The 26,385-nt window shown below is 36.0% G+C and overlaps 4 protein-coding genes across 11 annotated transcripts; 2 read left to right on the top strand and 2 right to left on the bottom strand.

Moving 5' to 3' along the window:
* Nucleotides 1-500: 500 nt before the first annotated feature.
* Nucleotides 501-11,596, top strand: LOC136342645 (broad-complex core protein isoforms 1/2/3/4/5-like). Of its 6 annotated transcripts, none has more exons than XM_066288663.1 (8): nt 1,138-1,368; nt 5,556-5,682; nt 5,975-6,175; nt 6,231-6,634; nt 6,690-6,860; nt 6,946-7,088; nt 7,270-7,443; nt 7,531-11,596. In XM_066288663.1, the coding sequence occupies exons 2-7, from the start codon at nt 5,648-5,650 to the stop codon at nt 7,429-7,431; spliced, it is 1,116 nt and encodes a 371-aa protein (XP_066144760.1). In that variant the 5' UTR covers nt 1,138-1,368; nt 5,556-5,647; the 3' UTR covers nt 7,432-7,443; nt 7,531-11,596. The 6 variants fall into 6 exon arrangements, with proteins under 6 accessions (XP_066144756.1, XP_066144760.1, XP_066144758.1 ...); XM_066288661.1 differs by having other exon boundaries at nt 1,139-1,368; nt 7,270-7,473; XM_066288662.1 differs by lacking the exon at nt 1,138-1,368 and adding exons at nt 3,179-4,421; nt 4,500-4,967 and having other exon boundaries at nt 7,270-11,596.
* Nucleotides 11,597-11,724: 128 nt separating this feature from the next.
* On the bottom strand, nt 11,725-12,975 carry LOC136342648 (apolipoprotein D-like). The gene is made up of 5 exons (XM_066288667.1): nt 12,713-12,975; nt 12,434-12,656; nt 12,228-12,379; nt 12,007-12,175; nt 11,725-11,953 (listed from the first exon to the last, which is right to left on the bottom strand). The coding sequence occupies exons 1-5, from the start codon at nt 12,836-12,838 to the stop codon at nt 11,817-11,819; spliced, it is 807 nt and encodes a 268-aa protein (XP_066144764.1). The 5' UTR covers nt 12,839-12,975; the 3' UTR covers nt 11,725-11,816.
* A 146-nt stretch (nt 12,976-13,121) lies between these two features.
* Nucleotides 13,122-17,234, top strand: unc-119 (unc-119 lipid binding chaperone). 2 transcript variants are annotated; one of them, XM_066288668.1, is made up of 5 exons: nt 13,122-13,950; nt 14,007-14,183; nt 14,366-14,538; nt 14,598-14,702; nt 14,768-17,234. In XM_066288668.1, exons 1-5 carry the CDS (start codon nt 13,781-13,783, stop codon nt 14,782-14,784), a joined length of 642 nt encoding a protein of 213 aa, XP_066144765.1. In that variant the 5' UTR covers nt 13,122-13,780; the 3' UTR covers nt 14,785-17,234. The 2 variants fall into 2 exon arrangements, with proteins under 2 accessions (XP_066144765.1, XP_066144766.1); XM_066288669.1 differs by having other exon boundaries at nt 14,598-17,234.
* An 831-nt stretch (nt 17,235-18,065) lies between these two features.
* On the bottom strand, nt 18,066-26,018 carry PIG-L (phosphatidylinositol glycan anchor biosynthesis class L). 2 transcript variants are annotated; one of them, XM_066288666.1, is made up of 6 exons: nt 25,965-26,018; nt 19,595-19,751; nt 19,356-19,528; nt 19,178-19,295; nt 19,033-19,126; nt 18,066-18,982 (listed from the first exon to the last, which is right to left on the bottom strand). In XM_066288666.1, the coding sequence occupies exons 1-6, from the start codon at nt 26,001-26,003 to the stop codon at nt 18,805-18,807; spliced, it is 759 nt and encodes a 252-aa protein (XP_066144763.1). In that variant the 5' UTR covers nt 26,004-26,018; the 3' UTR covers nt 18,066-18,804. The 2 variants fall into 2 exon arrangements, with proteins under 2 accessions (XP_066144763.1, XP_066144761.1); XM_066288664.1 differs by lacking the exon at nt 25,965-26,018 and having other exon boundaries at nt 19,595-20,144.
* Between the last annotated feature and the right edge of the window lie 367 nt (nt 26,019-26,385).

The following is a 26,385-nucleotide window of genomic DNA, read 5'->3' as shown; positions in this document are numbered from 1 at the left end:
AGGTACTAAAGACTACTCATAATTAGTTTTTAAGTGTTTTTATTGAAATTGTTGAACCTCGATGTTGAAAATAGTATACCAAGATACACATTTAATATGACTATTGACACCTTTATTACCAATTTGTCACTTCGCACCGGAGTGGGAGGGAGGAGGGGATTGGTGGTACCGTTTTATGAAACTTCCATCTTAATGTATAATAATAGCACTAAGGAGGTATTTAAAAAAATTCGATAACGTCCAAAAAGTGCCTACGAACGAATCGGCTTCTAAGCCCCGTTCTTATATAAATTTATCCTAATTGGGCAACGAAAAAGAATTAAACCGTAAATCATAGACCCGCGGCGCGCATTATATTTTTAACTTTACCTCTTCTAGAGCGTGGGTCTACGGAAATGTTTATTATTAAAAATCTATTTTTAACTTTATTCCCGAAGCGACTCTTTAATAACATTATAGTAAAATATAGTTAATTTTTCATTTCTAAATGTGCCTCGAACACTTTCCACGTCGACCGCTCATCGGATCAATATTAAATTTGGTGCATCAAAACATGATTTTTTTCAAATGGGTTTTACGTCATCATCTCAAAGCCACCCCAGTTTTATGTTAATACGTCTCAGGGACCGCCGCCCTTGCCGCCTGGCATTTGTTTACCGACTACAGTCCCAGCCATAAACTATTTGAACAAAGCTCACAGATGCCTTTTCGAAACCCGCTTTTGCAGTTGTCGGCTCGGCCGTTTTAATTTTACGTCTACCCAATTCGGTGTTGTTTTACGTTTTATTTTGTGCGAGAGAGGCCCTGAAACTCGCTTTGTTTGTCCGGCTTCGCGGTGCGCCTTTTTTGCTCGATTTTTGTTACGTCCCGAGGGCCGCGCCGCTTATAAATGTTTATAGCCGCGAGTGTACCAAGCCGGCACAAATTGCAAATGGCGGGGATCTATATATAAATATTATATTTAGATTGTTGCAATTTTTTCGTTTTTCCCAAAGAAATTAGTGTTTCTCGGCGTTTTGATGTGTTGACCGGACGTTCTTCTAAGTAAAAATCGGTAAGTGGAGTTGCAGCCCCATGGAAGAGGTCAGAAAATCGTTTCTCTCAATGGCACTAAAATACACCCCCTAGGACAGCGAGAGTAAATATTACGACGGTTCGAGCCAAACCCCGACCTACGCGCCGACTTCTTACTTATTTCTAACATGCGTTCTTAATGCGCAATTTGTCGTTGACTTCCGTCTTGGCTAGAGTCGCCTTGGCGATATAATTATTTAAGTGAACCTTTTTGCATTAAAAGTTTTTATCGATCATTTCAGCCCGATTCCACCTGGGTTTTACACTAAAAAGACTCTCCAGTGAAGCCCTCAAGTAAGTCACACCTCATTGTTATAGTTTTCATTGATAATTTTGCATAAACAAAGCGTACAACGTTCGTTTATTGTATTTATTTTTTCAATGGCTTTATTTAAGGGTTTGCCAATATGGCGCGAGCTGCCTTTTAGTGCAAAATATTCACCACCTTTTTATCGGTTCTTAGTGCACAGTCGTGCTGCATTGTTTAGATTTTCGTTTATTTAGTATTTGTGAAAAATCTATATTTAATTGTTTACTCAATTACCCTTTTTTAGTCGCATTGCACTACCTCATCTAAGAGCCCCATTTTGCACAACAAAAATTTATACTCGGCATATCCTTTTTTTCTTTTTAATATATCACATCAAGAGGTTATGTCCTTAAGGGGGTTTTATTTTAGATCACTACGGTCTTCATGTGCTTCTGATTATTTGATCACGTCTCTTTCCCTCTCCTTTAAAGAACACGTGTGAGAAAGAGATGGGCACTGTGCTTCCACCATGCAGTCAAGAATTCAAATTCCTTATTCTCGTTTGAAGGTTTTTAATTTATTATTTCATTTTTCCTTTAAGTATTGATTTTTTATCGTTTACTCTACTCTTGCTACTTATATAATGATTTTCTGGATGGTTTTCTTAATTGATATTACATAAATGTGAAACTAAATCCAATGAACATCTAAACGCCAAGATTTTCCCAGAGAATATCGATTTTAGCAATATTAATGTTGATTTAAGTAAAAGGAAATAATTTATGTGGGAATGTTCTCTGAATCAGCAGATTATTTTTATTGTCGCTAACGCGCTTGGCTATCAAAAACAATTTAAAAATATCTTTGTTACAAGTATACGATTTTTTGCATAAACGTATTTTTAAATATTGTCAATATATTTCCTTGGAAAGGGTGACTGTTGAGGGCCCACCATTAAAAAAAAATGGAAAATTGCTATACAAATTAGTTCAGGTTAGAACGTTGAATTATTGAAATTGATCTGCTTCCCTTATATTAAAAAAAAATAGAGTGAAGCAGGTAAATGGATCTTATGGACAATGTTGAAAAGAATCTAAAGAACAAACATATTTTTGACTACAAATTTTATAGAATCACATGAATTCACAATAAATTCACATAAAACTAATAACATCACTGCACCATTTTGGTATACTCAAAATCATCCTATCTATAGCGTTTTGTGGTGAAAATTGCTACTGCTCCCTGAGGATGTTCTCAAGAGCTAATTTGCCATGAACAAGCATCATGAGCAGATTGAGTTGCCTTTACAGCACGTCCTATGTATGCTCTATGGGATTCAAGTTGGGTGATTGTGGTGATCAAATCATAAAAGTTACATTGTTGTCTCTGAAACAATGCGTAGCAGTCTGGCTAACATGTGGACGAGCATTGTCTTGTATATAGAGGAGTTGTGGGCCAGCAGCATATGCAAAACGAAGGATAACAGGTTCTAACACCTGATTTTGGTACCGTACTTGGTTCAATATTTGTGGCAGACAAACGAGCTCGGTTCGATGATGCAGTATGATAACATCTTGTATCATCATGGAACCTCCTCTATCATCATGGACTTTCGGAAAATGCCTCTCGTTCTGGTATCAGGTCGAAATCCAAACCGAGACTTTCTTTAAATAACACATTAGTTAATTCTTCAGTATGAAGTTTTGTCAACAATTATCCTTGTTCCCTTGACTATTTTGAGTAGTTTAACTAGTACCTATTGTGTGCTATTCGAAATTCAAAAAAATAAAAGCTGAGTTTTTAGGATTTTACCTAATAAATCGTCTAATTCTTCGAAGAATTGCAAAATATCGTGTGGAAAATGACAGTGAGATAATATCACTGCTGGCTTGCAGTAATAGCATTAGTTTGTGTTCTTTATTTCAAATGAAGTACTTGCATTTCTGATTTCTAATAGTCTTTCATATCATGGTGTACCTTACTCATATCAAAGATTCACGTCACATTTTACACATACATTTGACGACAGAATTAAATAATATTTCAAAGACCAAATTATCAGGTTGAAATATTCGTGAATCCAGGATAAAACTACTGGTTCACGTTACAATTTCTCCCTGTATTATATTTTCATAACAGTTTCATGTATTTGCATGGTGCATTGTGTGGAGTCTATGTGATAATGAAGACGCTCCGCTATAAGCTTACAGGAACATGTCCAGGAATTGACGGATGATGGATGATATAAGAACGGTGCGTCGTAGTACAGTTAGTTGAGTAATAGACGCTGTAGTGAATAGTTATTTTTATAACAAGCTGAGAAAGTAAGTCTTAATGCACGAGGGTGATAATTACGCGAGTGTACCAAGATACCTTCTTGCCGAGTTATGTACACTATTTTTCACATGGATCATGAACCGTATGAAAAAAAATTGAACAACACTCAGGAGATTTCATTTAAAATAACAGAAGTGGAGTCTTGTGGCACTTTTTTCAGCCACTCTGTAAGTATGATCCAAATTATGCTCGGCTTATCGCTCTATTTTCATCTTATGCCTCTTGTACCTAAAGCGTTTCACTGTCTCTACAACACTTTGAGATAATTGCTGGCCAACAAAATGTTGGACGCCCTGTCCAGAACAACGCGTATTAGCATTTATATTGAGAATTTAATTCATATGTCAAATTCAACAATGCTATGCTAGTTTCTCATTGTTATGCCGAACCAATCACTGGGGAATTACAGCGGCTATTTGCACTAGAGCAATTTCCCTGGTTACCTTAAAAATATTGTAACCAATTGCAGTATTGCAATCTTGTAGCCGAGGATGTGATTGGTGAAATTGTCTTTTTAAATGCGACTGGTGCGATGAAAATGAATTTATGATTTGTGTCAAATTTACACTCATACAACTAATTTTCACTTTATTGCCATTGCAATTATTCAACGTTGATTGTCACCCAATTATCGATAATTTCGAAATTGTATGTATTGTGTCACTAGATTAGATTTTGCAAATGCCTTTACCATTCTACGTATATTGGAAAGAAACCATTGGCTTGGCGGCATCTTTAAAGCTGTGTGGTCCTTTAGGTAGGATTTGCGAACCTATGTTTACAAGAACAAACATTTGAAGCAAAGGGCTTTTACTTATTATATACAAGTAAGAAGTTTTCAGAAAAAAGGCGAGAAACCGCACTGCACAGTCATTCCACCGACGCCCCCAATAATGGTGCCTTTTAAATATAGGAGAGGAAACAAACTGATAAAGGCTCAGAAAACTTAGGCAATGCTGTTAAATATTTTGTAATACGTATAGCGCCAATTGAAAAAAGGTTTACATTGAGTGTAGGTCTTGTGTTATTATTTGTTCTACTTTTGCGCGATTTTTTGGCAAATAGAACATTGTCAGTTTTATTTTTAAATTATTGTGATTTATTTAAAATTTCAAGTACGTCAGTACTCATATTTGCGTTAAACATACAAGGTCCGAGCCGGCGCGTTTATTTTACAAATCAGTCGAATGTGCGCGCGTCATCACCAACAACTTTTTATTAATACTTAATATTTTTATTTTGTTCCCCTAACTAAGGCCTAAAATTCTCGATTTATAGTGAGGTTTCTACGAAACATTTAACGGTAAGTATAGATTTCGAACCATTTTACTTGTGTTCGAAGATTCGTCCCTGTAGTAATCAACAGAGCAACAAAAAGCAAAATACTTTTGCTAGAAAATTCTTACCGGGGAGGCGGCAATTGTCCATAAATCTAAGGTAAATTGCACTTCCTCTACCCCAGAGGCAAATCCTTCCAAGGACAAAGAAATTTTAGGTACCTGAAATGCTGAAGAAGAACAATATTATATATATTGGGCATATATTTTACTGTGTTCTGCCTGAGAATTCCACTTGATTTCGAATTGTTAGTAAAGAAACATACCTTGAAAAATTGTGTTTGTGTGCTGTAAGGTTCTTTGCAATATCTGGAAAATCACCAGGGAAAATCTGCATTTACTTTAAACTAAGAACAATAATTAAGTTATTTTGTGTTTGCATCAACGAGCTTTTATGCCTTCCAAGTGTAATCTAAACATTTATACTTTTGTTTAGAAAATGTAATCGTTAGGCCTGGGTTTACAACACCGATGCATTTTCTAATTAAATATGTATTTATTTTTGGATCACTTCTAATGTGTTGCAATTCGTCAAAGTGTTTTTTTCTCTTCAGATTTGGCTCTTTAAATGTGCAACCCATTTTGAGTTCATTTATTTGATGCGTGGAATACCATCCAAGTGAGTGATATACAGAAGCTTTGAGACATGGGTACTCCACAGCCACAGCAGTTTTGCGTAAGGTAAGTACGAAAGTTAGCTGTACTGGCTTGGTATTTTGAAACTTATAAAATATTTTCCAAGTTTATGTTTCTTGGTTTGACGAGAGGTTTTTGGAATGTATAAATTTAAAATCTGCGATTCAATACAGCAATTTCATACCTCGCCATGATTCGACCATGATAAAACTTGTCCTGATGGCTCTTTTAAATCCCATATCCTTTGATCAGGTCTCGATTGTGAAAATAAGAGTTGCTTTCTATTTAGATTTTTATTCAGAAAATCATGAATTGCTGACATTTTTATGCATATTAGGTGGAATAGTTACCAATCCAACCTCCAAAATGCCTTCCCTAAGCTTTTAACATCGGAGCATTTTGTGGATGTGACGCTGGCTTGCGAAAATGAAATGCTCAAATGCCATAAGGTGGTCCTCTCAGCATGCTCCACTTATTTCGAAAAATTACTCCTGGACAACCCGTGCCAACACCCCATCATATTCATGAAAGATATGAAGTAAGTGACTCGTGTGTTTTTAGTTGTATTTGTATAAAGTTTCCTTCTGGCTTAGATTCCAAGAAATGCAGTCCCTCGTGGACTTCATGTACAAAGGGGAAGTGAACGTGACTCAAGACGACCTGCCCTCGTTACTTAAATCAGCAGAAGCCCTTCAGATTCGCGGCCTTTGTGGATCGGATCAGTTGTTGAATCCCTCATATTTTGGAAATATTGTTAAATCGCAATCGACTAGTGCTGTGCATCAATCTCCTGTTAAATCGAATACGCATCATTCGGCGACCTCCACTCCAGTCACCTCGAAGGACATTGTGCCACAGCCTAGTCAAGTGATCATGCCGAAAAATGACGGTGTAGTCAAGAAAGAGGTGACAGCTGCTGCAGAGGTCACTTCAGAGTGCGGCGGTGCCCCGTCTTCCTCTGAGTGTGATAGTAACGATGGAATGCTACAAATCAAAGGTGCATATTTGTTGTATTTCAAATGACTTGGAATTTTAATGCGATTTTTATTCAGAGGATATAGAAGAGGATGATGCCTTTTTCGAAGGAGATGGGGAATCACTGATGGATCAAGAATTAATGGAAGAAGATGGGACTGTTAATACAGGTGATAATTCGCGGACCCCTGAAACTTTCGCAATTGCCAATGTTTCGTGTCATTATGATGGATCTCCAGGAAATATGAGTAAATATTTTTTTATTTTTATGAATTGTTCCCATATATGTAGAATAATTGAAAGGTCTAATTAAATTTTCTTTACTTTTGAAAGGTTCCGTAAATAAAAGAATTAGACGTTCAGATGAAGAATTACGAAGAGCAGCAGAATGTATAACAAGAGGCCAAACTTTCCAGACTGTTTCTGACCAGTTCAATATACCAATCTCCACGATCAGGTTCTATATGGCGAGAAAAGTAAGTCGTGTTTTCTTTTTTACGCAAAATGAATTATTCTTTTAAGCATAAAAAACACCTAACAAATGGGTATAGAAAGGCGAGAGGTTTTTTTTTGTGATAAAAACTTTTCCATTGTAGTTCTTCATTCCGAATTATTTATAGTACATTTGAATTTTTAAAATAGATTGAAACTTTTTAGGGTATTTTGCCGCGGCGTAAACGAGGCCGGTCTTGTGCTCCTTCTATGGGAATGAGTACCATGCCCTTTTCTTCTTACACGTCACCGGGCAGTCCGATAGGACCACCCTACCACATCGTACACTATAAGCTACCGCAATTGGGCATGCAAAAACTCAAATAGGGATACGTTATCGTGAGTGTGAACCGTTAAAAATATGTCGGGGTACATTTAGTTCGGCACTGTGTATGTTCGTGAGCTTGTAAATAATGTTCTTTGCAGGTTCGATTGCGCGGGGATGTTGCTGAATTGATATGAAGCAAGAGCTGTATGATCAAGTCAAGTCCCTTTTAAACTACTCTATAGTTTAGAATTTTTAGCGGTTACGCAGAAGTAGATATAATACAATGAATAAGAAGTAAGTATTGTACCTACTACTTCTACTAGAAATTTTGAACTAAACTATTTATCTTAAAAAATAAATTTTCTATTTAATTATGCCATATAGTTACCATGTCGTTGATATGGCAACGGTGGCGATAATGTCTCTCTTGCAAGTTTTAGTTATCTATCTTTGATAGACCTGTATATTACTGCCCCGCTTTAGTTTCTTTAATTTTCCCTTTTAGAGATTTAGTCTTAATATTTGGAGTCATATATTCTTGTTTCACACGGTATTTTTCACGTTAACACATGACGAAGCAAATATTAGATTAGGCTTAGACGTTGACAGTTATTGCTTAGTACTCAAAATTGTCATATTTGAAATAGCAGTGCTTTGAAAACAGTTAGGAGCATTATACATAAAATATATCCTTAGAATTTCATGGCTCAGTCGAAATGTTTCTCAATATAAATTAAAAAAAAAATACCGTGTCCACCATGTATTTATGGCACACATTTCAAATATCTGGCTAAATTCCTCTATCTTGAGTACACAACATTTTTGCTTAAAATGGAAACATAAGAAACGTTTGTAGGCATCATACAGTTCTTATTATTTACAATATCCTCGCTTTTAAATAAGCAATGTGTCACGTTATGGCAATAGTCTGAATCACAGCTTTTTTTGACTGACTTTTTTTAAAACTAGAATGTTCGACTGATGAAAACAAGATTAACAGACATCTATAATATTCATCGGTTTGTTTAGTTGGTGTTATAGGTGGGAAACATGTAAAGTTCTGGTTATTTGGGTTATGCCAGTGTACCTGGCAGTATTGATGCTAATCAATTCTAATATTGAAAAGAGTTTCCTTCTTAATAATAAAATTGTTTGATGTCAATTATCTTGCAACACACTGAGTAATTCCTAACGTGTGGTGCGAATGTTTATTTGCAGTGCCATTGATGAATGTCGTGTGCTTTGTTTTTGTTGCAAACTCAAAGATCTCTTTTTTTTACCCACGTTCTATTGACTGGGCTTTACTTTAGTATTATTTTTTTATGTATTTCAGTTTTCGTTGTTTAATAGTGATTATTATTTGGCCATATTTAGCTGTGTTGTATCGGAACTCCGCTATTTTCATGACATCACAACACTAGTTAGATATTACTCCCTTTTTTGACATCGCAGGCTTTTATTGAGTCAATTATGTTTTTTCCTTGTTTGTGTATCTCTTAGAAGTACTATGTTTCGAGTTATCTGTAGCTTTATAAAACATCACAAACACACACATACAATATTACAAATTTGACCAGTGCTAGTCGTATTTTATTTTCTTTTATTAGAAAATGACTGATTTTATGTCTTTGTATTGGGTAAGTTGATTCCTCGTCTTAATTTTGTTTTGTTCATCAGCCGCATAAAGAGTGTCAATAAGAGACATAGAGTTGAAATTTAAATTGAAATAATTAGATGGAAGTAGGATGGTTTCCTTCACAGGGATTATGTGAAGTAGATAAGGATAAGGATTCTTTTCATCTCTGGGTCAGCACGTAATCAAATTGAATAGAATATAGGAGGAAAAAATGGTATCTTGCTGGAGTTACCTACATAAATATTTTCCAAAAAATAGAACTAATTGAAAATCAAGTACAACACTGTACTTTGTCCAGTCAAACATTCATACTTTTCTGCATACTCTAAAACAAAAAAAAACATTTTAGACAATTTCGTTATAAAAACTCATTGTAGTTACCCTTTTAACATTAAATTTGAGTGTATAAACAGCAGTAATGAAATCGATTTTCTAAGAATTTGCCTGAAGATCTTTTGTGTCTCCTGAGACAAAAAAGCCCTTCCGTCTTGTTTCTGCGAGTCCTTAAAATCTTCATTTCCATCGAAGTTATTTCAGTTAAACTTTCCATCCTCTATTATAGAAGTAACAATCGCTTCCATTTCGCTGTTATATGACGGTTAAAATGTCGCTTTATTTAGGTATAGTTGCCATTCATTTTTAAAGGTATATGTAGGTGCTTTATTCAAGTTACTTGCATTTACTCCAATCAATAATTAAAAATAACATACATTGCAGTAGATCAGTGCCCGCTTTCGGTATTTTAACACAACTTCAAATTATTATTGTAGATATTATTCTCACGCTGCCACTAGAGACTAGTCGAAAAATGTATCTCCAGACTGATATTTATTATAATTTTCATTTACTTAATGGGTAATACTCGAGTTTTTCGATTAGTTTATAGCTGCTACAGTTCATTCTTGCCAAAAGACTCGAGACTCTCATTATCTTGCCACAGAACAAACTAAATTAAAATATTCCTAAATAACATCTTAGTTTCATGTTGGACAACCAAATATATTTTCTTAGCCTTATTTAAATTCACCTGCCTTGGAGATATTAATAAGCCCGGCTCGAATTAAGTTACGAGCTACTCATTAGCACTATATTACCTGTATTTAAATGTCTACACTACTTGTTAGTACGAAAAACATACATTTTCTGCCCCATCAGCATATTTTAGTTCGTAATGCAGCAAAAAACGCTCCAATATTTGGTACCCATTGTGGAGCCAGATTTGGTTTTTACAGCAAACTTCATTGTGAGTTTTAAATTATTTTCAACAACCGCTCGCACCTCAATAGAAACATATATTACAATAGATACAGGGTGGCCTATGCTTAACGTGCTAATAAAGTGCCTGTTTGGTGTAGCCACCCCGAAAATATTACCTATAAATCAGGATTTATATTGTGTGATCAAGCAATAGGTCAAAGTATAAATGTCTTGTACAAAGAGAAACAAGTTTCAGTTTGTTTTTAAACTACAGGTTCAGTTGAATTCAAGCTTCAAATGAATATGTATTTATACTATTAAAAGGAGTGGAAAATTGTAGAGAACGCTAATTATTGTAGACGCAAGAGAAACTGGAAATATTTTGCGAAAAATATAATACAAATAGTGATTACTGTGTAAGTGAAAACGAGGAAAACAATCGTATCGTAACATATAAAGTTATAATAGAGTTTAGAAGACAATTGTTTATTGGATTATGAAAAAAGGTTGACTACATAACATATATTTATTATTTTTTCATAGTCTCAGGTAGCAACTTCTAAAGTACTTTTACGAAGGAAAGGGCTACTCCGATTTAAAAATAGAAGGTAGATGCTCTTGCTCTTACCGACTGATGCCATCGAAGTCACCAAATTTGGCCATTACTATAGTTAAAAATATCTTAAAATTCCGTCAAATTTGTCGACTTTCCTTGTCATCTTTTCTTATACTTAATTATAGACCTAGAAGATATAAGGGAACTCCAGTATAGTAGAATTTAGGGAGAGAGTACCGCGTTATAACACGTCGCCATCGCTGCTGATGAGATGCTTGTTTAGTAATAATATTCTGTAATAAGAATTCTTATAGATCTCGTTTTTTTTTAACTAAGTTAAGGCTTTTACAGCGTGTGTTATATATACAACGGTTCGTGTAAATTTGTTTTTGTGATTATGTTTTTTAATGTAGATTTAAGTATGTTTTTTAAGTGTATTATAGCGTAGAAATATTTTGAGTTGCATTTTTTTACTCATACTATTACGCCAGTAGTTTTCCTTTTTCATAAGGCAATTAATCGTTAGCTAGGTCAAGAAAGTTTTTCGTCTTACGTGTGCCCCTATTTTATATTTATTTATTTATCTGTTGGTATACCTATGATTTTTCAACCTTGAGCCGAAATTTTATTTTAAAATCAATGTACTTGCAGCTCTCATTCTTTAATAATAAGAAATAATAATTAGGTCCCAGTTGGATGTAAAATAAGTTACTGTATTGTAAAAGTGCCATTCGATATTATATTTTTCTAGATACATAGTAAACGGCTTATGTCATGTGAGACTTAGACACTGATGTATACAGTATTCGGTATTAAATATACGAAGTATTATATAGCAAGGTGTTTAATGCTCTTTGCACTTATCCAGACCAGTTCTTTCCATTGTTTTACTCTGAATTTCGTTTTTCTCAAATTCGAAGAACACAGCAACAGGAAACGGATTAACTAATGACTCCCAATGTGTACAAACGCATAATGTTTAATTAGTAATTAGTTACGAATTAATTTAAATGTAAAAAGACAGGTGTTCTTATGGCACCTAACATCAGTCTTTTCTATGGCAACCACTCAGCGTTCGGATCCGTGGCTTTCCTCACTTGGGCATTCACAGCTGAGGAAGCATCATCAGCCTTATCAGTTACTTTATTATACACTCCTTTGGTTTTTTCCGCGATATACTCTACTCCATCACCTATGTAACCATGTGGTTGAAATCTATTATAGTTATTCACCTCTAAAACTCACCAATTTTCTCCCCAGCTTTTCTAATGACTCCAGCAGCAGCTTTCGCAGAAATGGTCTCGTCGTTGATGGCAATATTGTAACCTGCGTCTAGGTCCCTCGGGCAGTCTTTCTGACTGATCAAGGACAGTTCAAAGGGATCAATTTGGGAGTTTGTCAGCCGGGATCTAATCTGTAAGTCATCAGAAATGAAATGCCGTACGAATATTTTGATTAAATCTTGCCTTGTCTATATACATTTTATCCAGGGTTCTAGATCTGGATAGTATGGTAGCTGATTGTCTGTGAGCGAAAGTCAGCTTTTGGCAAGTAAATATTCCTGCGTAATTCTCGTAGTCAGACATAAAAACTGTGAAAGTGGACGAGCCTGCGACACCTATTTGAGGACTAATTAATACAAACCATAATTGAAATGAATATCTTGCCGTACTAAGGGGAAACTTCACAGTCATCCTAGCAGGAACAGCGCTGTCCGGCACCTTGAGGGTGCCGGTGTAATGGTACCCATGCTTCAGAGGTGTAAGCGCTAATAGGAAATGTTGACTTATCTCCTCCACCTGGTACTCTCCAGGTTCATCAGTTTTGGATATGTTGTACATTATGCAGGAGCTTGCAGTACTGGTTTTTTCGATTACATACCAAATTCCCAGCATCTAAGTAACAGTAAATCATCAAAAACAAAGAACAAGTTTTTCTGTTCGGTACTTACTTTGTTCATGTTGAACTCCGGCTGCGGCTCGATGGTGGGACAGACCCCCAAATGGTAAGAATGCATTTGCCCATCCCGTGCTCCCAATATAACCAAACAGACAGACAAAAGAAGGTTTTTGTACATGGTGATGATCAATTGTTGACTATGGAATGTGCAGTGCAGTGGCCGGTAGCTTGGTTAGCACACAAACAACGAAGATCCGCAAGCGAGCACACAAGATTATATTTATAAAGACAAAATAAATGGCTTAGACCGCGTCACAACTAGAGGTCACAAAGCCGATTACCTAATTTAATTATAGGGAAATATGAGTGACTCATCTACTTCGGTCAACAGCGGTCACTTATTTTATGAAAGAATGAGGGCTATCTCTTGCTGTTATAGCATTTTGAAGTGATTCAATTTGTTTTCGTGATTGATGTTAAAATTTTATCGCTGATGCCTGTAAGAAAATCTCTTTGTTACAAATTAGCAGCAGGAATGCTAAAATTCCTTTGTATATTGATATGCTGCTGTTATTTTTCAGTTTGACCCCTGTTGATTGGTGTTGAGTTTCTTGGAAACAGACCAGGCGAAGTTTTATAAAACAAAGTCGATTTAACTTTTTCTGGCCGCGACCCAACAACGTGCAGGAAAATCCAAAGTTTTGGTTTTATGATATTAATTGTTGAATTGTTTGTGAGTTCATTACATCAATTGCTGTAAATAGATACTCATGAGTATCTTCGAGTTGAGTTCGCCACGACGGATTTCAGAGAAGGGAGAAATATCGGAGACGGATCACGAATAAATTTACGTGTAATCAGTGGATAACTTCCTGTTGGAAAATGAATCACTCTGTGTGGTTGTTTTCGAACAAGGCAGGCAAGGTCATGCGCCTTTAATCCCTAATCGGATGCATTTGTTTCCATTACGGAAAATTAAAACACCCCCTAAACAACTTGTCATTCTTGTCTATCGACTGACCAAGCATTTGACATTCTCGAACATAGCGTTTTGTTTACGTTTAATTTCCCAAATCCTAATTAAAATTTGTCTGCTTTCCCTTGCAATTGAACACTAATAATGAGCGTTCTACGCGAAAACGAAAACCGAGAAAACATTCCCAAGCCTGTATCTTCGCCTGAAAACAATGGAGTTCCAGTCACCCCCGAAGACGTGCTCAGGTTGCAAAAGGTCTCGGAAAAGTACCTGTGTGAGCCCGATGCCAACGTCTACGAAATTGATTTTACCAGGTAATGTGTCTCGTTTTCAAGGAAAGTTCTTTACAAACCTTTCGGGGATGTATTAGATTCAAGATACGCGATTTGGACAGTGGAGCAGTTCTTTTTGAAATAGCCAAACCTGTAGGTTCCGATGGCTCAGAAATAACTTGTGAGCACAATGAACATATTGACCCGAATTGTGGCCGGTTTGTTAGGTACCAATTTACTCCCCAGTTTTTGAAGCTGAAGACTGTTGGAGCTACGTAAGTTTGTCTTTGCTGTCGTCCGAGTAAAGTCTTAATTCTTTGTAATTTTGACACTTATCTTTTAGTGCAGTTTAGACCAATCTGAACAATTTTGTGTAGTAGACCATTTTATTTAATTCTCAAACTAATGCCTCATATGTAACCTCATCCAAATAACATTTTTGTTTTAATTTGCCTAGGGTGGAGTTTACAGTGGGCTCTCTCCCAGTAAACCGATTTCGAATGATTGAAAAACACTTCTTTAGGGACAAATTATTGAAAACTTTCGACTTTGAATTTGGGTTTTGCATTCCCTACTCTAGGAACACTTGTGAACACATTTATGAGTTCCCTTCGCTTCCCCAGGATTTAGGTGAAAGATGCATTGGCAGCATGACCTTGTATGTTAATAAATCTTAATAATAATTTTAGTGAATGATATGATAGCTAATCCGTTTGAAACTCGTTCTGACAGCTTCTACTTTGTGGACAATTGCCTTATAATGCACAACAAGGCTGATTATGCTTACAATGGAGGTATGCAGACTTAACCTACTTGTTTTTAACCATAAGTCGGTCCTTAAAAATAATGATTTTGCAAGAACTGGGCTGTCCATGAGTTGCTGACTGAAAAACAGGGCAGTTTAAAAAATATTTTGAGGAGTGAGACTTCAGACTGCTTTAAATTGCTTAAGCTCTGTATTGGAACAGTTTGCTGTTCTTTACTATGTATATGCACAAAAGTCCCCTGCATTTTAAAAGAGTATTATTAAGTATGGTTGTAATAAGTATTTGATAGAATTTATTATACCTAGTGTTTGGTTTGTCTCCAATTTTTCTGTAATATAATTTTGACAACATAGTGTGACAGAAAAAGAGAAACAAACAGTGCAAAATAAGTCTGGTTACAACAAAGTTAAGGGCTGTTTGCCTGATTAAATTGGATGCCTTTGTGACTTAAATGGGTAGCAAATTGTCACATAACAATTTGAATTCATGAAGTTAATATTGTTTCCAAAAAAAGGTAAAAATTGGGGATTCAAAGACACTATGTTAGTATACTGAATATGCATTCTGCTTTTTGCAAAAAGTTGGGGTAAGTGCAAAGAAGTAATTGCACTAATTTGGAAAACATGGTGCTCCATGTATTCATTTGCAGTTTATTTGGCTGAATTTTGCATTTCAATCGGTTTTAGCTAATATCTGAAACATTTATTTAGCCAAAATTCTTCAGAGCAGAGTTCCAGAGAATAAATTTGTAGCTTATTTTATGAGCACCACTATTTGACAATAAACGGTTTTCTCCAATTGTGACAGGCTCTAAAAAGGATTGTATTATAGACGTTGTAATTTTGAGGTTGTTAGTATAGGAACGCATCCTTGAAATCTATTTAATGTCTCATACCCGCAAGAGGTGTGCTGGAAAATGAGTAAACCCTAGGATTTTTTAAATCACATCAAATATATACAATGTAGGACTTTGATTCAGCCGTTGAATCAGAATAATCAAAGATAGTTTAAAACTTTCTAATTTGATTTAATAGTTGCATGAGTTACCCTTAACTCTCACCATTCAAACGTAACATAATTAATATAGCTTCAACTTCCCATTAAGTCATAAATAGTTGTAACACTCAATTCCAAGCGTTATGTATTTAATACCTGGCTTTTGCTGCGAGTTAAAGTACTTAATTTAAATTTGTATGTGATTACGTATTTATTGCCAGTAATTCCAGAAGGGAATTAATATTAATAATGAAGTTGTTAACTGGAATAACTACCGGGAAACTCGGCAGTTTAATAATTATCATCAGAAAGGATTTTATTTGTTAAAGAATAGGTTGATATTCAGGCTAAAGCGTCGATATTACAATACAATATATGCATTTCATTTTCACTCAAAATTCTTCTACCGATTTTATTGTTTCATAAGTACATAGAGGGATTTTAAATAAAGCCATCGCATGCGAATTAAATGTATTGTAATATATACGCCATTTTTGTTCAATGCTGAAAGGGTGTACTCACTTCCGGTTATCGCCCCTCATTCACGTCCTTACGTTCCTGTACAATGTTACAGGATAACGAATAATCATTCATTAAACTGATACTGGAAAATGATTATCTCTTTATACGTATACATTCCAATTTTGAGATAGAAAAATTAACTTACAATTACCATCACTTCAGTGTTTGTTAACAATACAATTTACATGGTTTATGTGCCTTTGGGCTCAGAAAACTAAGACGCAGTACTTTAAAGCCTCATTCCATATAGTATATTGCTCTCTAAAATACGTAAGTATTAAAACGTTGTTCAATCATTATCTAAGCTAAATAGCCAGGACCGCTTTGCAGGCATTGCTGATATATCTCTGAAATATTTCTTCGTCATATTGTGATAATTTGCAAAACAATAATAATTCAAATGAGTAAGGGCTAATAGATCAAAGCACCTTACTTACCTTTATTTGGAATCTTTAAACTGGTTAGTTCTGAATTCTTGTAGTTCATACTTGTTGGAGACTATTGGCTAGTGTTTAGGTATCCATGCAAAATTATCTTCCAGATAAAGTTAACAGATGAATAGAACGGCTCTTACAGGGTTTCCTAAACTGTTGAGCCATATGATTGAACAATGAACCGAATCCAAAGAAAAATTGAGTTTGTGATGTTTTTCTTTATTTGATCTTTGCAATTTATTTTAATTATTCTAGCCAAAGCGCCTGTGATTTAATTACTATCATTTTATTAATACTATTATATTGATTCTGTTATGATTTTTATAAAGTTTTATTCTTATTAGATTTGCATTGAAATTAGCTATTCTAAAAAGTTTAACTGATTTTAGGTTTGTATTTGCAAACTTAGTAAGACTATGGAAGTACCATTTCAATTGTCGACTGATATGGAAATATGTGAAAGCTTTAAATTAAAAACGTTTACCGTTGACTATTTAGTTGCACAACACTGTCGACTTTTAGTATTTTGTTGCTAGTGTTTACACTTTAGTTTATGAATGTGATATTGCAATAGGAAAAGGTAAAATAAAAGATTATGTGCACTTAATGGGGGATTGTTCCTTAATGGTATTGCAAATAGGTGGCAAGCATGTGTTCGATTCTGCTAAAATATTTGGATATCGAAACTCAACTGATTTGTTTCCCATTCCACTTCCCTTAAAGAAAAAGGTACCTCACAAATATGATAAATACATATTAGACAAAAAACTGCACAGGGACACGGATTAGATTCGCATTACGGAATCGCATAGTTGAACCAACATAGTAGTCAAAGTTCAAATACACGCAATAAAAACTAGATGAGTATTCCAGAGAAGTGATGAAATAGCTAGATTAAAAAATGCTCCGAGAGCGAAATTAGACTATTAATACCCTTTGCGCCTATCCGTTTTAACTCCAAAATGCTATGGAATTGTTACGGTGACTGGGATCCATTCTATAGAAATGCGTGAGAATGAAAATTATGACCGGTGGAATTGCTTGGATTGTGAAGCTCATTCTATGCATATGTCCAGCAATGGCCAGGCGAAGTTTTGAGAGAGTGAGACATTAAGCCACAAGACATTACTCGATGTAGTGAAAGCAACCTTCAGTTCGCCACAATAAACCTCCAGTCGCAGTATAAGAATGGTACTAGTCTACGTATTACTAACTAGTCACAATCGGCTAAGGATGGATCATCACCACATCTTCCGCTTAGACATTTTTTTACAATATGTTCTGTCGCATTTTTGTTCATGTCTATAGCACGGACATTGAGAGAAATAGATATCGTTGACGTCGCGGAGTAGATTGAGACTGCAGCACTATCCGTGATTCTGACTATACGTATTGATTTAGCTTACGAAACGCAACGATAGAAAGAAACCCCAAAAAGTTTTTCAAAACTTAAAGAACTTTATTTATCAAGCTAGAACAAATTAAAGAAAATCTTACAACGAAAAACAACTTTGGCACAACATTTCGATAAAACTTAAAGAGGGCGATAAAACATTCTTCTAAGAATCTGAATTCACACTATACATTTAACTTCAAATATGATACATATAATCATATTACTTACTCATCTTTACGGCGGAAAAGATGAATCCAGAATCCCGAGCTAAAATAAGTTATTTGCCTAACATGTATTAACAAAGATATGTAACGACAATGGAACGATCTTGATAGCAAGGACAATGACTATATAAGGCGACCCAAATCAATCTGCAATGTCTTCATTTATATTTCCAACAGGGTGTAAAGTTTATTATAAAAAGAAAATAGATTTTTTAGTAACACAACACGTGTTTTCGATTTGGGTCATTTGGTATGGTATAACTATAAAAGGCGATAGAGCGATATATTTATTATCAAGTACAAAATTATTTAGTTTACTGCCTAAAATGCAGTTTTTTGGTTACGATTTACATCAGAAAAGGCCCTGTATTTCATTAAATACAATTTCTTATATCATTTATGGACTGACATTTTGTTCCCCCAATTAAAGTTTTTCTATTCTCAAAGAAAGGAGGTACTGAAAATGAGCAAGTTTTATAAATAAAACATCAGTGCTTTAGCAGACTAAAGAGTAAAACTAATATAGTTCATCTTAAACTATGATAAAATCTCATTTTTCAATCGTCCATCTCTATGAGATCTAACTCAATGTCCACCAAATTAACCTGTTGCAAAGTGTTAATGATCATATACCTTGAGAAAAAGACATACAACATGCGAAACCACATCAATTGGGATTTATGTTCTTGCATGGCTAAGCAAAGCATTCTTCTCTGGGCAAAACCTTTCATATACCTAAATTGACGCGTTTTAAAACTAACTACTAAGTACTAAGCAAGACTTACCTAAATCTTGACATGATATATGATATTGGTATATCCAAAATGAGTCCATATTTTCGGATTATATTCACAGATTCTAACACAAAAACCCTACAGGCTGTGAAATGCAAAAATGTAAAAAACAAGAATTACTCATAAAAGCACTTACTTTTTGGTAGTTCCTCATCTAATATTAGATGTGCTACCGCATAATATAGACTACTATGGTTTTTGTGCCCAGAAACCCCATATCTGTCAAAAGTGACTATATTTGTGATGTTAAAAGCCTACAAGAAAAAAATGCACTTTCAAGCCTGACATTTATGAGTGCTTAGATAAAGTAAAACCTCTACAGTGTAGAGTACATGTTTAGCTATGACTTCCAGAGGCCATCGTACATCCATAGCATCTGGAAGGTTGCTATTATTATGTACAAATACATTTTCCTCCTTTATTCCTAGGATTTTACATGACTCATAAAGTTCATTAGTTCGCACTTTGTCCATCCCATAATTTTTCCCTATGAAATATTTTATACAGGAGCTTAAAGAAGATTAGATGCACGAGATGTGTGAACAAAACTTACCTGATGACATGCACATAAGGAATACAATGCAATTAGACTTTTGAGTGTAATGAAAAATTGTAGGACCAAAAAACATGACTTCGTCATCTGGATGGGCTGTGATGAATAGTATTCGCTGGGCATGTTGCATGTCTTCGGTGAAGTCAAGAAGGCCCAGCTGGACGATGCACATATACAATATTAGGCATAGTAATATGTAGCAAAAGAGGCCTAAAATGAGGTGCTCCACCGTGTCGACGACGTAGATTTCGAGGTTGACTAGGAAAAAGTCCACAGAATCGCAGAAACTGGCTAAAAACTGACTGAGTTTTGGTGTCAAGTTGCTCATATAATTGAACGTCGCATTCGAGTACGGGGAGCCCTCGGTCATCTCAAGTAAGTGCTAAAAATAGAGTTGCCATACCATAGATTCTTTAATATTTTTAGATTGGTTTGAGGTCGAAAGATTTACGAAATTTTGTTTAGGAAATTGAGTTAAATTTTTTAAATAATTTAAGGTTAAGTCTTAAGTTTTTCCACGGTCTTGTTGTGACAGTATGTCAAGATTGGCACCTGGCAGGGACATTTTCAATTTAGGGCTCTCACGTACAATGTAGAATTCTGATGGGGTATACAGAACCATACGAAAAATTACTTAAATATACAGGGTGGAATAAAAAATAGAGTTTCAAAGTGTAATTGAATAAAAGATTTATTTCAAGCGAGAAATTCTAAACTTCAATAAATTGTACGTATTAGAGAGAATGGAGAACTATGGCAAAAATTTACTCCACTGAACCCGACTCCTATATACAAAGACCTATATGGAATTTGCTTATATTAGATTCTTGTTACCGTGCAGTAATGTATTTCGTATGGACAGCAAAAGGTACACGTTTAGGTGAATTAAGTTTAAATAATGATTTTCAAGTTTCTGAGAACTTTTCCACTAAAATAATTTCCAGTTGAATGGAGAAATTGAGTGATACTTCGCTTCTATTTCGTCACTTCCATGAAAATATTCTTGCTGGCAAAGGTACCAGTGGTTTTTAAACTTTTAAACAGGTTGAAATAGGTGGGTGGATGGTTGATGCAGGTGTTTATGTAAGCACTGGAGAAACGGAGATTTTACTAATTAGGCTCATGCCATAATGTTCAAGGATGAAATGTTTGCTATCGCCGCATGCCGACACGAATCATTAATGTAATCCACCAAGGGCTGGCAAAATTGACATATGGTCGGATAGTATTACAGTTTCAATTTTGGGTCAATATTGCGGATGACCTTTGTTGCTTTGTTATTGATTTGCGAATATTAAAGTAAAAATATATAGGGTGTTTCAATAAAGAAAACATTTTTCACACTTTTTCTTAAATGCCACTTCAATTGTTTTTCTGTTTTCACCATCGTAATCGACGGGAAAAATGACATTTAACCCTAACTAACCTAGAACACCTTATATACTCGATCAATTTTACTTGCAGACTATTGATTCAAACCGGCATTTTCCCGTACGTGATCTCGTCCCAGTCGCCACAAAGTAAAGAATTTTGCATTTATTTTTTAACCCTCTTCCTCTATTCAGGAGAGCCTCTCGTTTTGAGACATTTCACGTGCTCGGTCACATCCCCTATTTTCTTTTTCCGGTCTAATTGCGGGGAAAATTGTATATACTTTTATACTATTTATCTAAATCACACGACATCTCGAAAATTCTGTAGAAGATAAATTGTAGATTTGCGTTTTATTAAGTTTCGCATTGGTACAGCTCGAGAAAAAACGTAAACGGCATCTGGGTGGCAAAGTTATCAAGGATGCACCTATTGGTGTTTTTAGATCTACTATATGGAGGTTCTGGAAGTCTTAGCCGGAAGAAAATTTTCATGGAAATCAGGAAATTGACCAATACTCTGTCTTTATTTTGAAGTTTCCGCGGACGTTATCTTTTTGGAAGGTTGCCGAGATTTTGATGCCTAAGAATTGAAGTAGAATTTGATTTTCAATTAACAGGTATTGCCGGATAAAGTTTCCACAAATTTAATAAATCTCGGGTTAAAAAGATCCAGTTTGTTTTGGAGGTGAAATAAAATTGGCAAAATTTTCCATTATCTGATATATTTTCAATAGAATTTGTTAGGAAAACTTTCGCAAACAGCGCCGGCAATTGCCGATCCATTTTTCGATAAGCCCTTATCTCGTGTAGGCGCTGAATTTAGCGACTTTGTTAGGGGTGGATATAAAAAAGCCAAACATCCGATAGGATTCAGAAAAACCTTGGATTGCTTTTTCCTCGTGTTTAGAAAGCAAATAAAAAGCTCCGCGCAAGATATGACAAGCCGATATTCGACCGGCATCGTAAAAAATTGTTTCTCTTTCCGAATGACTGCTGTTTCTGAACATATTTCGATAACTTTCTTCTTAATAACAACACCGGAGGGAAGCTCACTAAGTGGGTGGAGACCCTGCCGATCAATCATATCCGTCTGAAATTGGAAATTAATTTCAAAGTACCGAAACAGACTTAGTGAAGAATTTTTTTGCTAAAAGAAAACAAGTTCGGCATGATAGGTGGATAAAAACGAGAAGGTGTTAGGCACTACAACGTTCGTGTATCATTAATCATCTCAAGTCAGTTAACCATAGTCAGAGATCGCCAATACCAGTGGCAAGTATATTAGGCCTGCAGGAAAATATCCCTGCAGCGCCATCTGCCGTGTTCAAATATTCAAACGCAAGTAGTATGACTTGGTGTACAAGGCCAAGAGTAATGAGGATGAATGTGACTGTGTCGAGGTAAACCGAACTGACGAGACCTAATAGAATCGAAACGTGAGAGTTCTCGAGTTAATCAAACCCAGGGGCGGAATGAGGCACAAAGGCCTTAATTTTCCCAGATTTTTGAATCTGTCACCTCGACAACAATAATTCTTGAGTGCGACAATGACGGATCAGCATCACATCAATCAATGCCGCAGCGAGAATACTAATTAATTTAAAACTATCGAAACAAAATCATGATTGCCAGGGCCGGCTGGCTCGAAAATTAAACCGATTAATCACTCCGCATTTATATTCCTAATTAAATTTTCGACGATTAAACTATCAGAACACACCGTGGAACTAATACATCGCTCCAATGAGTAATTGTGTAAGTTGCTGATGTTGCTGCTATCTGAGTAATTTCGAGGGATCGTTTTTCATTGGGGGGCGTTTTCGAAGCTGGAAACTCACAGATAGGTGCGATGATTTCGCAATAATCCCTTTAATGCTGAAGTTGTGAGTGGATTATTCCTACAGCAAAGTTCTTAGTTTCAACCGAAACCAGTTTGGTTATTCAATGTCATTTGTTAGATTGATCATAGGGAAAACTAAGGTTTTCAATCGATCATAATCGATGGTAACTCTCCGCTAACATAGAGCTTCGACTACGTCGGACGGTCCAAATGGAATTTCTTATTAATCATAGGGCGATTTCCAGCGTGATACCCCCTTTTACCTTTATGACAATGACGGCAATGCCAAAACTGTCTATATAAAAAAAATCGGGATAACATTTTCCTTTGCCAGTGAAAAACGACAAGTGGCAAATGACGTCTCGGTTTAGTCATGAGATCTCACAAGCGCCTTTGCTCGTAACCGCTGCGATTAATGTCTCCGCCACTGGTCATAAAGCAATAATTAACAAGTATAATGGTCGAACATTGACACGAAATGCAAATTGGGTAGTGTAAAAAACGCTCTTTCGAATGATAATGACGCCATTTTGCTAATGACAATTTTAATTGCGAGAGAGAGCGGGTCGGAATGAAATATGCATTATGTACGGAAATGCTCTGGTGCCTTTATTTTAGGCTTTTATAACTTGGAGAATAGTTTATTCTCACGAACACGTCACTGGCATTACTTTCCGAAATTTATATGCTCTATCTTGTGTATATGTGCAGCGTATTAATGAGAGTTTGACTAAGCAAGTTTTGTACTATACGTATTAATAGAGTTAATTCTCTTCATTAATCTACTCAAAACCCCCTATAGTCTACTCACGTCACCTGTCGAAGTTCGCGATGGTGAACTCAGTATCATTCTGTGTGCATTTAGCCAGGTTTAAGAGTTAGGTTTTGTTACTTATCATTTTTCTCACGTTGCCCATGGCAACGTGTGCAAAGTAACAATGCATCCAATGGAGTGCGACATGCCTATTTCGGGATATGACGGTTTCAGGTTGTCGAAACATTTTATTCACCTGCGCAACTAAAGGTAGTAAAGAAATTAAACGTTAATCGGGATTTACTACTAAACTCCCAGTCAGTAATCATAATTCCTCGAGGAATCGCATAAAATAAATGGTAGAAATGGCGAGAGTGCCCGGAAATCATAAAGATGCTCCGCGGTCGTTTAAGGGCCGATATCGGGCTTAGCAGTCGAGATGTGGTCAAGCCCAGATATCGGATTATAGTTTATTTTATTTGCGGGTTTAGGGACATCGGTGCATTGCAGGGCTTAATCGGGCGGAGATAAATTCGGCCGTAAATCCCGGTTTAGTGCGCATTAAATAACGACATTTATTGGATCGCATAAACCGTTAAAAACACAATATATTTTTCGAAGGGGGTATTTGTTTCCATTATGTTATGACCTATAATAATACGGTATCAACATAATTTTGGGTTCGGGATTATTGGAATTTATGTGCGACTCAGACCGCTAGGGGGCAGGAGTTTCAGACACGAGAAGTAACATTGCAATACCACATAATGGCAATTGCAACGCGATCAATTCCTAAAGGGCGATTTGCTTCTACCTCGATCAAGTCACGTCAAAACATGCACCGGCCGCACCGAATTTTTTATTCAATTTTCCCGGTTTTCGCTCCACGGGACTCGATCCGAGCAGGCAATCGATTAACAGTTTGCCAAAAGGTTTGACAGCTGACACCGGCATAGCATTGCCTTAGATAAATTGCTTGTAACCTCTCAATTATGGGGGTAATTGATTTTTTAATAACACCCTTTCGCGGCCGTGTAAGCCCGACCGACACGCGAACTTTGGAACCTTTTTGTTCTCCCTTCGAATTTACGTACATTCGACCCATGACGATAAACATCTACTTCCGCTATCGTTAGTAAAAGGGAAACATTTAGGTGGTTTTTGGTCATTTGCGTTATTATTAGAATCACTGAAGGGCACATGACATCGAGGTTCCACCCTATTTTTAGCACCGACTGAAGTGACATTCGACAGCTGTTCATGTGCTGTCATACCATACAATAAATTAGGGACGCAGGCCACTTTGTCGTGGTCACTTTTGACGTATCTGTCACTCGGGCAGGAAAAATCCTGACTCTATTTTTTTTTTAATTATAGACTCATCGACATGGTATTCATTTCCAGACAACTTTTTCCAGAATAGGAAACGGCATTGTTAGTTGTGACGTATCTGCCGCTTAATTCGTTCAATGCATGGCGACATATTTGCTTTCACACACCACAATAGAGAAACAATAAAGGCCATTTTGTTGCCTTCAACTACATACCGCAGAACTGTTTCTTTTCACTGTGGTGTCAATTGCGATAATGGAAAAATGTAATTGAACTTCACCTCAAGTATTTCACAGAAAAATTTTCTGGTCTCATTGCAAAATTTGACAGCCCATAGACAGCTGTCTGTGGCCGTTCCATCTCACACAACTAGAGCGGGGAAGTCGCACTGGACCAAGGGAATTTGAATCGAACCATTATTGCCTCCTGATTATATACAATTTTGTCGAAAAACAATATGCACGACGCCTCGATTAAATCTTCAAATTCTAATTTTGCAGACAGACATGTCGAAACTAACGTATGCAGAATAAAACGAGTAAAACAAGGTCGAGAAAGTAAAAAAGTAATTTATTGGTTTGGTAGAGATGTTTCTCTATTTTGGAGCCCCATCCGTTTACAATATGCGGCCCCGGAGGCTTACGTCTATTCTCCCGACGGCTATTTTTATTTCACCTTGATGTATTTACTGCAAGAAAATTCAAAACAAATAAATTCGGTTTATCTGCCCCCATACATCCCGGTTAAATTGAATTTTTGTTGCGAAATATACATCCCAGAGGCACACACGCTTTTTACCATCATAAATTGTTTAATGCAGTTTTGCAATGTGAGTATCTATAGCGGAATTGAATGTCTCTGAACACCACAATATACAATGCGGGGTGTTTCGGTTTTAATCCGCATAACTTCAGTAGCGTATTCAACGTCCAAAAATAACGTTAGTTTGCTATGTAAACAGACGTTCCATGAGGCTTCCTTTAGCAAATACAGGGCTTTAAAATATACTTTCAAGAATGATGGCCCAATTTCATACCTTCAATAACTAAGTATTCACTTACCTGTACTAACCTGAACAGTATTAACGAGGTGTTGTTGCACTTCGACCATCCGCGCACAGATCGCAACGCCGGGCCAGTACAACTCTGTATCTCGCCGAAACTTCAATGACATTTGGAAACAAATTTTCCGTGATTTGCGATCTTCGCCCTCTTATTGGTCGGAGAGCTTCTTGGTTGTCAGTGGGAGGGCAGTACTGTCGTGGCGCTTCGTCCATCGGCGCACAGGTAACAGAACTAATAAAAAAATTAAAAAAACATGTTTTCCAGAGTAAAATTTGACAATTAATCGCGTTGTTTTGTCGTTAAAAATAACCGGCTAATTGCCGTTTTAAGCTTAAAGCGAGTTGTTATTTTTCGCGATGTGAACGAAACAAAAATCATACTAAATAATTCGCATTTAAACAGTCAGTTGGCCGGGAACTGAGGAGAAA

The sequence above is a fragment of the Euwallacea fornicatus genome, chromosome 12, assembly GCF_040115645.1.
Source record: "Euwallacea fornicatus isolate EFF26 chromosome 12, ASM4011564v1, whole genome shotgun sequence".
Classification (NCBI taxonomy): domain Eukaryota; kingdom Metazoa; phylum Arthropoda; class Insecta; order Coleoptera; family Curculionidae; genus Euwallacea; species Euwallacea fornicatus.
Note: the sequence above shows the minus strand (reverse complement) of the source record. Positions and strands in the feature narration are given on the sequence as shown.

Excerpts from the sequence above, each read along its gene's own strand:
- LOC136342648 (XM_066288667.1), bottom strand. The coding sequence starts at position 12,838 with ATGTACAAAAACCTTCTTTTGTCTGTCTGTTTGGTTATATTGGGAGCA. Across the intron at positions 12,657-12,712 it reads CGGAGTTCAACATGAACAAA|ATGCTGGGAATTTGGTATGT; the intron begins GTAAGTACCGAA and ends ACTGTTACTTAG. Across the intron at positions 12,176-12,227 it reads ATAAAATGTATATAGACAAG|ATTAGATCCCGGCTGACAAA; the intron begins GCAAGATTTAAT and ends GATGACTTACAG.
- unc-119 (XM_066288668.1), top strand. The coding sequence starts at position 13,781 with ATGAGCGTTCTACGCGAAAACGAAAACCGAGAAAACATTCCCAAGCCT. Across the intron at positions 13,951-14,006 it reads TACGAAATTGATTTTACCAG|ATTCAAGATACGCGATTTGG; the intron begins GTAATGTGTCTC and ends GGGATGTATTAG. Across the intron at positions 14,539-14,597 it reads TTCGCTTCCCCAGGATTTAG|TGAATGATATGATAGCTAAT; the intron begins GTGAAAGATGCA and ends TAATAATTTTAG.
- PIG-L (XM_066288664.1), bottom strand. The coding sequence starts at position 19,964 with ATGACCGAGGGCTCCCCGTACTCGAATGCGACGTTCAATTATATGAGC. Across the intron at positions 19,529-19,594 it reads CCTTATGTGCATGTCATCAG|GGAAAAATTATGGGATGGAC; the intron begins GTAAGTTTTGTT and ends AATATTTCATAG. Across the intron at positions 19,127-19,177 it reads AGATGAGGAACTACCAAAAA|CCTGTAGGGTTTTTGTGTTA; the intron begins GTAAGTGCTTTT and ends TGCATTTCACAG.
- LOC136342645 (XM_066288659.1), top strand. The coding sequence starts at position 5,648 with ATGGGTACTCCACAGCCACAGCAGTTTTGCGTAAG. Across the intron at positions 5,683-5,974 it reads CCACAGCAGTTTTGCGTAAG|GTGGAATAGTTACCAATCCA; the intron begins GTAAGTACGAAA and ends TATGCATATTAG. Across the intron at positions 7,089-7,269 it reads GGTTCTATATGGCGAGAAAA|GGTATTTTGCCGCGGCGTAA; the intron begins GTAAGTCGTGTT and ends GAAACTTTTTAG.